At 34.0% G+C, this 9,653-nt stretch overlaps 1 protein-coding gene across 1 annotated transcript; it reads right to left on the bottom strand.

The window, feature by feature from the left end:
* Positions 1-6,870: 6,870 nt before the first annotated feature.
* Positions 6,871-8,330, bottom strand: LOC133285835 (transcription factor SCREAM2-like). The gene is made up of 4 exons (XM_061483126.1): positions 8,253-8,330; positions 7,993-8,118; positions 7,547-7,717; positions 6,871-6,945 (listed from the first exon to the last, which is right to left on the bottom strand). Exons 1-4 carry the CDS (start codon positions 8,328-8,330, stop codon positions 6,871-6,873), a joined length of 450 nt encoding a protein of 149 aa, XP_061339110.1.
* Between the last annotated feature and the right edge of the window lie 1,323 nt (positions 8,331-9,653).

The raw sequence follows: 9,653 nt of genomic DNA, 5'->3' as shown, positions 1-9,653 counted from the left end.
GCGGGGAGTGATCGCCGGTGCGAAAGGGCACGGACAAGGAGCGGCTCCTGACAGGCTTTCAGCGGGGGGTTACATGCATGAATGAATCAAATCGACACCCGAAAGAGAGGGATTCCAACGAATGTGCAGGTGTGAGACTGCACAGTTTGGGATAGCTTATAAGAATTAATTGGTACTACCTATACTAACAAGATGCATTTACTTTCGGTATCCAGAACGGAAGAACTCCATAGTTAAGCGTGCTTGACTTAGGGTAATTTTGGGATGGGTGACCTCCTGGGAAGTTTTCCCGGGAAGTGTGCGAGTGAGGAAAAACACACTGAAAAGTCTCGTGTTAGTATGTGGGGATAGTCATTGATTCTTGAAGCGGTCGGGCGTTACAATAGGTATCAGAGCAGGCCTCTCTTCCAGTATGGTGTGGTTCGAGGACGAACCAGGCGGAAGTTGGTAGGCATGTAACATCCCGAGCGCTGATGAGGGCGGGGAGTGATCGCCGGTGCGAAAGGGCACGGACAAGGAGCGGCTCCTGACAGGCTTTCAGCGGGGGGTTACATGCATGAATGAATCAAATTGACACCCGAAAGAGAGGGATTCCAACGAATGTGCAGGTGTGAGACTGCACAGTTTGGGATAACTTATAAGAATTAATTGGTACTACCTATACTAACAAGATGCATCTACTTTTCGGTACCCAGGATGGAAGAATTCCATAGTTAAGCGTGCTTGACTTGAGGCAATTCTGAGATGGGTCACCTCCTGAAAAGTTTTTTCGGGAAGTGTGTGAGTGAGGAAAAAACACAATGAAAAGTCTCGTGTTAGTATGTGGGGATAGTCATTGATTCTTGAAGCGGCGGGGCGTTACAGGCAGGATATTCTTACACCAGTGTAAGAATTAGAAGTCTTACACTCAATCTTGACCATTGATCCACTTGTATCCAATGGTTCACGTTACTAAAAAATTTGAGCCCTTAGATATAAGTGTATTAACGGATAAGATTTAAAGTGTAACTTACACTGGTGTAAAATGATCCTGACTCATATATATATATATATATATATATATATATATATATATATATATATATATATATATATATGGAAAAAACATTTCTCAAGCAGCTTGAGATAAGTTTATCTCTGGCCACCCCAAAACTACGTTGTTTTGTTTATTTATTTCCTTATATTAATTGATTCACCTTTGAATAATTATGTTTCCACTTTTTCTCTCTTCCTTTATAACCATTGATCAATTTTTGTACGGTTATGATTTAGTAGCCAGAGATAAAGTTATCTCCGGCAACTTAAGAAATGATAAGCCTTATATATATATATATATATATATATATATATATATATATATATATATATAGGGTTTAGTGAGTGTACAATGACTGGATGTAAAAATCGGTCCAGTACACTATGTTCTCCCACGAGATAATAATTCCAATATTTTTTGGCACTATGTTCTCGTGGGAGAACACCATTGTAATATTTTTTGCACTATGTTCTCGAGGGAGAACTTAGTGTGTAAGAACCCGAACCGTTAATTAAGGAAGTTAATTAATTAAATATGAGAGATTAGGAAATAATTCCATAGTTGACCTTAATAATTATGAGAAAGCTTAAATAAATATAGAAAGAAATTAATAATGCTGAAAGTCGCTTTTCTGACGAAAAGTGCAGATACCGGTCTTGCTACTCAGTATAATTGCGTACCGATGAAGCATCCCAGAAAATTATAATAAAAAGTGTGTATATGTCACTAGAATAATATATAGGACTTGTAAAACGAGTTTCAAGTCATAATAATGAGAACTGGTGCCGGAACTGATACTGGCTATGGAAAAGCGCGTACCGGAAAGGTGCTGCAAAAAATAAAATAAAAATATGACAAATCTTAGAAAAATGAGTAGGTTCAAAATCCTAAGTTTGAGATTAAATTGCTAAGCGTAGCAATTAGCGTTAATACAGTGCGATTAAGACTTTAGTGACTATATATAGCCTTGGCACATGATCCTAGGTCTATTCTTGTGCCTCCAGCGTTGGAAATTTCTGAGTTTGTGACCAGCCACCTTCTCCCACCTTCTCCCCTCCATTGTAGCTCCAAGAGAGCATATTTTCACTTGGTGTCTTCACCAAAGTTGCTTATTAGAGTGTGCTCTAGCCTTAGATGGGTAAATGTTCAGCCATTTTTGAGTTGCGAGGGTTGTGGTGAGTGAGAAAGTTTCTGACTTGGTGGTTAGAGTGGTGAGAGCATTTGGTGATGACTCTTTGAGCTGAAAATAGCCATCTTTGGGTGAAAAGAACCAACCTTAGGAGTGCCATTTCGTTTGCTTTGTGAAGTCTGACTTTGGGAGCTTCAAGTGAGCTCCAAGAGCACCTTGTGTTTCTGTTTGAAGCTTGGGTAAGTTGTACCAACCAAGATCATGAGTTTTAATGCTTAAAAGTGGAGCCTTGATGCATGTAATGAATTAAAGTAAATAACTGAGGGTTGGGTAAGGTTAAACACACTTAAAATCGCATGTTTGAGCTTCTGTATGCATGAAATGAACCACCTTTGGGAAGGATATCTCGCGAAATGCAGAACTACATTCTGTCGCGAAATATCCAGATATTGGGTTAGAAATATCCGGATATGGGGTTCTGAATATCCGGATATTGCCAGTCAGATATCCGGATATTGATATCCGGATATTCTGGGTTTTCGAAGAACAGTAGCTGCACTGTTTATACAGAATGATGTTTGGGGTTTGTGGACTCTAGATTGGTTAAGTTGAACTTCTGTAATAATTGAACTAAGTCAGAATCAAGTGATTAAGGCCTTGTGGCTTTGTGAGAAGCCTTAAGACATGAAACGTAAAGGAAAGACGGTGTCCTTGTGTCTTATACTTGTTGAGTATGATTATTGATATGATTGTTGGTCCAAAACAGATTGTGATTCTGCTGTGTTTGGGCTTTGAGATTGGTTGGGCTCTTAGCTTGGATTGTTAGCTTGCAAGGTAAGCTTTCATGTCCTCAGTTTAGCCATTGTTGGTTCCACCATGTCCCATGGGGGTATGTTTATATGCATGATGTTGTTTTCATGATATATTGATTCGTTGAAATGCTGTTGAGCTGTTATATACGAGTGTCTTTATGATATGCATGTGGTGTTCCACATATACGGTAAGCCTGAGTATGTGGAGACATACAAGATGGTGAGGCTGTGGATGAGGTGCAAGCGGTGTTCCTTGTACTTATTGTGGGGTTGAAGACGTACGTCCTGCATTTCTCTGGCCAGTAGAATAGTTAAAACACACATGGCATGAATATTTGTTGCACTGCATAGTTTTGGAACTTATATTGTTAAATGCTTTTGAACTTATATTGCACGTGTAAGTGAGCTTGGGTGGAAGATCTTTGAGGACCCCGTGTCTTACTGGGATTTCTTTTTAGAGATCTCACCCCACTTTTGGGGAACATATTTCAGGTTCAGGTAATGCGGGGGTTGAGACCTCTAGCGGTAGGAGGCCGAAGCTTAGCTGATTATATGCTGTTGTGCTACTTATGTTGGATGCTGGATATTGACTGTTGCCTCTTATGCTTTTAGCTTCATAATGTTATTGTTGAGACTGTTGTGGGGCTTTGTTGCCTTATTTGGGTGAGCATGGGGATTGTCCATGCCACTTTGACTTGACTTTATGCTTAGTTGTTTCTAGTTGTAATTAATAATGTATCAGGATATTGTCCGGACTACGTGTTGTAGATCCGTGACTTAGATACTCACATCTATGATATGAGGTATTTCAGTTAGTTGTCTTTTGCAATTCACATACAGACGATGTTTTATGAAATGAATTAAGTAATTCAACTTGGCTAATGATAATGACGTTATAATTGAACAGAAAAAGATACTCCGCATTTTTAAATTAAGTGTGGCTTAATACGATGATATGATAACAAACCGGATATATACGAGGTGTTACATAGTGCACTGGACCGTCCAGTCACTATATTTTCATTTTTTCCATATATAAATATATATGGATTTGATTTTCTTTTATGTTGCATGAGACAATTTGTATCATGTAACATATAAAAAAGTGGATAGGATCCATTAAGAAGGAGAGAGAAAAAGAAAAAAAAGTGAGGATACCAAAAAAAAAAAAGGCCCTATCCACTTTTGTGTGTGTTGCATGAGACAAATTATCTCATGCAACATAACATTTCGCATATATATATATATATATATATATATATATATATATATATATATTGGAAATGTTATACAAGCAATACATGTTTGTGTGAGGACAGGGAGGGAGAAGAATATCTAATGATATGAACATTTTATATAGTTATGAATATGGGTGTTCACGGTCTAGATTAGATCGGTTTTGGAAGCAAAACTCATCCGATCTAATCCCTTCGGTTTGATCATGTAATCATCCATTCGGTTTAGATTTTTTTTCAATTTCGATCCGATCCAATCCAATTTTTTTCGGTTTGGATTGGATCGGTTTTCGATTTTTTGAATACCTAAAATTAGTTTCATGATTATTGTGCAAATAACATCTTTTGTATATATTGACTTTATAAAAAAAAATTGAAATACAAAAATATCAGTAAACAATACCATAGTTGATGAGACGTGACTAAGCTTTTTTTTGGGTTTAGTTGGTGAGTTAATGGGTCTTGAGTTTAGAAATTTTTAGGCTATGATTGGAGAAAGGACAAGTAGGTAGAGGATAATTAATATATTGGATCGGTTTGGATTGGATCGGTTTTCATCAACCCATCCGAAAATCGATCCAATCCAATTAAAATTTGCGGTTTTCTTTCGGTTTCCGATTTTTTGATTTTCGATTTTTCGGTTCGGTTTTCGCGGTTTGAATCGGTTTGGATCGATTGATGAATATCCCTAGTTATGAAATTGGACCACGTGAGCCCTAAACAAGGGCCAGAACATTATGTTCAATTCTTGTCCTCTAAACACATTTTAATTTCTTTGATCTCTATTCCTCAATTTGTAAACTTAAACAGATCTTATATATAGTGTTCAGGACTTATCATAGTACATATCAACTGCATGTGTTGAAATACCAATTTACTAATCAATATACTTCAGCGTTAATACTTAATAGTATATAATATGGGGGAAATATTTATAATTTTAAATTATATAATTTTGTATCGTTCTAGTTGAAACAATTGTATTTTGGTGATATTTTTACCTTTCTTTCATTGATAATACTCTCTCTTTCTCTCTCCTCCTAATTTTATGGGTGAGAGAAAATATAAAAAGCCACCAAATATGTACCAAAACACTAATAATTTATTTAAAATGACACAAAAATATATAATTTGAAATGATAAGACACTTTTTTCATATAATAACATGTTCGCTTTTTTTATAATTAATGTAGATAACTTATCTACAGTGAGCCTACAATGACGTCGTTTTGAGGCGAAAATTAAGATATTTTTGTAATTATATTTTATTTCAGGGTTATAATAGTCTTTTTCATTATAATTTTTTAATTTTTGTTCCCAAAATAACGTTGTTTTGGGAGCAAATATAAATAGCTTATTATTAGCATAAAACATTTATATTATTAATTTTATCAATTTATTTCTTCAAAGTTTAAATTTCCAATAACTTATCGGAAATCATTCACTATATTCTTAGGGGGCGTTTGGTTGAGGAAATTTTTTGGAATAGTAGGGAAATGTAATAGATAGAGAAATGATTGGAAAGATAGATAAAGTGAGATAGGTAGAAAAATGTATAAAAAAGTTGTTTGGTGAGGAAAAACTTTATTGGGAAAATTAGATAACTTTATGAAATCAACAGTGCATTAAAAACCAGATAACCGGCTTTCCGAAAAATCCCACCTTCAAATTGGGTTTCTAAACAGTGCGGATATCTATGTTTCTCATAAATCCATACAAATTGGATAGATGTGTTTTTAGTGAAAATACGTTGAAACAAACATGGTGTTTCTAAAAGCCATACTTAAGAAACATAGATATCTGCTGAAAAGCTCCCAACCAAACACCCAACCTTATAGTCTAATAGGTTAACGGAAAGTTAACGTGTTATCATAATATAAGAACATTAAAGACAAGTATTTTAAATATTTAATATAAATTTTAAATATTCGAATCCACAATATTTAAATAATTTCAAAATCAAAAGTTAGGTCAGTATTTATAGGGTTGTAATATTTAAGTATTCGAAATTTATTTTAAAATATTCAATTAATAACTTAAATATTTGAAATTTGCATCAAAATACTTTAAAACTAACCGACAATATTCAAATACTTCGATTTTAAGTTAGTTCTTGGTTAAAAAAATGGGCTTTATTTCTCTCATGTTATAGGAGAGATGTTATCTTATGTTGTGAGATAAATTAAGTGGGGTCCACCAATTTTTTAAAAGAAAAAAAAGAAAAAAAAGAGAGGAGCACATCTTTTTATGTGAGTGTGACATGAGAGATATATCTTATGTAACATAAGAGTATAATTTCCCTAAAAATATTGGACTAAAATAGACGAAGACTCTAAAATATTACAGTTTAAATTTTGATAAATCATTATTACAACAAATTTTTTTTGATAAATCATTACCAAAAAAATATTGATAAATTAAATTGATAATTTTTTAAATTTAGAATAAAATATATTTTTATAGATTTAAAAAAGAGCTTTACTTTTATTATTATTTCCTTTTCTTCCCACAATCAGTGAAAAACTGAATACAAAATACCAACATACCAATCAACCTGGACAATCCCTGTCCATTCATTCATTCTTTCCCACAAACAAAAAAGCTGCTAATAAGAGATGAACTCTTTTTTTTTTTTTTGTGTGCACATCTTTGCTTCGATTAATCCATGTTTTTGATTGCTTGCAGCACTGCTTGCTTCACCACTTGCGCGTCGATGCTCTCATTCTCTTGATTCTGCAAAAGCAACACATGTTTTTGTCATATTGTTAGAATGATCTCAGAATCATATAAGAGAAATGTTGCCAATTGCATCATTCAATTAACTCCATGACAAAAAGTGGATAATGTAGTAGTTTGCTTTGTTGGCAAGTTCACAGAACATGGGTAAACGAATCCATTTATGGGAGCCACCTTCATTATTATGTCAGTACTTTGGACTTTGAAGCTAGAATTTTAGATATGTCGCTCAAACCAAAATTGTACAACCTACTCGTGATGTTCTTTTCTGAATTTTACTACTTTGATCGATGTGGAATTAGATGAACACTTGTATAGGTTTAACAACTAATGTAATCCCATTTAGTCGAGAATTTTGAACTGATTTTTTACGCTGAAAATTATTTAAGGAAAATAGATGAAGAATAATTATATATTAAATATATGCTCTAGCATATGTTTAATAACTCAGGTAATTAATCTCATGAAGCCAAGAATCGTGAAGTGATTATAGACGCTTAAAATTATTTAAAAGGAAAAAAGAAAAAGAAAAAGAAATATCTATCAAGAGAAAGAAAAGAGGAAAATAGATCATATATATCATAGCCTGATGTCTTACTTCTCCTCCCACAGCTTCTAGCTGGAAAGTGTCTTCACAAGAAACCCTAGCATCAAGCACATCAAGTCCCAGTTCTTCAAAGGCTTCGAGTATTGCCACAAGCATACCAGGGCAATTCCTTTCTGAAAACACATTAATGAGGAAACCCCTTTCTAGGGTTTCTACGGTCACCTGAGAAAATTTTACAAAACATAGAAAGAACTAATTATGTGTTATATTATACATATATCAATATCACCTTTATTTCAAATTAATTGGGGTAGGACTAATTTGATGAACCCAAATAAAAAATTAAAAAAATTCGAGAAAAAAGAAAAGAAAAGAAAAGAAAAGAAATACATAAATAAACATTGGAAACAGGATTAAATATAAACAAAATGTTTACAAAAAAATAAAAAAATAAAATTATTTACCGGAAAAAAAAAAAAACAAAATTCGTTTGCAACCTTGGGTAGTTCATCTTGGGAGGTTGATGATTCTGCAGTTCCAAGCTCTGTGTTCAGTCCCTCTACTTTTTGCTTCAACTCCTCAATGTATCTTGTGGCATCCACAATAATTGAGGCTTTGTTCATCTGCCAAATTAACAAAAAAAAAAAAAAAATGGCGTCAAAGATTAATGAAAATCTTGATTGCAGCTGAATAAGAATCATTGAAAGCCAAAGCGAAGATGCTCAATATCGTAATCAGCATATGTGGGGTCAATTACAGCACTGGAATTTGTGAGAGATCGAAGTTGTTCCAACTTGTGCTGCATAGCTGCTTTTTTACGCGGCCTAGAAGCCATGCTTCTTCGAACTTTGCTTTAATTGATTTTGGTTGCCTCTCCCTTGGGTTTTTCGATGCCTTCCCTTTTAAATCTGAAGCTTAGGAATTTTCTTTATATAGGATGGGCGGGTTTAAATAATGTTTGTTATTTCTTGTTTGTTTCCTTGACGACTTCCTAGATATCCCCCACAGAAAATTATTCTTTTCAAAAGTGAATTACTAAATTGGCCTCGTCATATGTTATTTCTGAAGAATCATATACATGCAAAATGTTAATAAAATTGTATGCAAATTGGTGCTTGGAGTGATCACCTACCATGTTTCAAGATACGAGAGCACCATGCATACAGTGGGTTTTCATTTCATCCCACCAAAATGATCCCCTTTTATGACACATATTCTTGTTTACTTGTTCTGAATTCAAGTGTGTAAGGAATAAAATCTCGAATTTGTTAGGAATGGACTAAATAAGTGGAATGAAATTAATATGCTCCCCCTAACTTCCTAAATCTAGAGAGCCAATGATTTTTATGGTGTCACTTATGATAAACAACTCATTAGAATTGTCGTACCTCTTCAATACTTTGTTACTCACATAAACGTAGAGAGGAAAAAAAAAATGTAGAAGAAAAGCTACCCAATGATGCATTGAGAGGACAAGAGGCTAGTAAACCAAAAATTATAGACCAAGAAAAGAGGAGTCTCATCTTGTATGAAACTGAGGAACAGTAGCTGATTTCATTACAATTTCGCCCACCCTTTTTATTTCAAATGATTAACTCAATACATTTATAGTACTCAATTCCATTACTTGATTTCACTCTAAGCAACATGGAATTAGTTACTTTTGAGATCTTTTTGTATTTCTGTCCTTATTATCAAGCACACATTTTGTGAAAGCAATCTTTGTCTACCTCTTAGTTTCAAATTACATTTTATCTCCTTCCTATATTCATTTCAAATATACAATAATGTCAAGCTTAAATCTCGTTATAACTTTAGACATGCACATATACTAATAATGATCAAAGTATACAAATAAAATAGCAATCCTAATCTCACATTCCAACCAGTGAATTCCTTAATTTATTTTATTGTTCTAAAAGTTCATACAATCGATTTCCAAAGAAAGACAATTAAGGAGGGCCGCTGGTAACAAAAACCAAACCTAAACCTTACAAAGTAAATGTCATAATCCTTAGCAATTAAAGCAAAGCAACCCATTGACATGTAATCTATAATTTAATGAAAGGTGGAAGCATGTGTTGTCGAAATTTTATAGCTTAGAAGTTTAATTTAGCCCCACTAGAAGTTTCCTTCATATACGGGGTTCATGTATCAG

Source organism: Gastrolobium bilobum, unplaced genomic scaffold (assembly GCF_033153095.1).
Source record: "Gastrolobium bilobum isolate Gb01-03AN ecotype WA unplaced genomic scaffold, APGP_CSIRO_Gbil_v1 utg1929, whole genome shotgun sequence".
Lineage (NCBI taxonomy): Eukaryota > Viridiplantae > Streptophyta > Magnoliopsida > Fabales > Fabaceae > Gastrolobium > Gastrolobium bilobum.
Note: the sequence above shows the minus strand (reverse complement) of the source record. Positions and strands in the feature narration are given on the sequence as shown.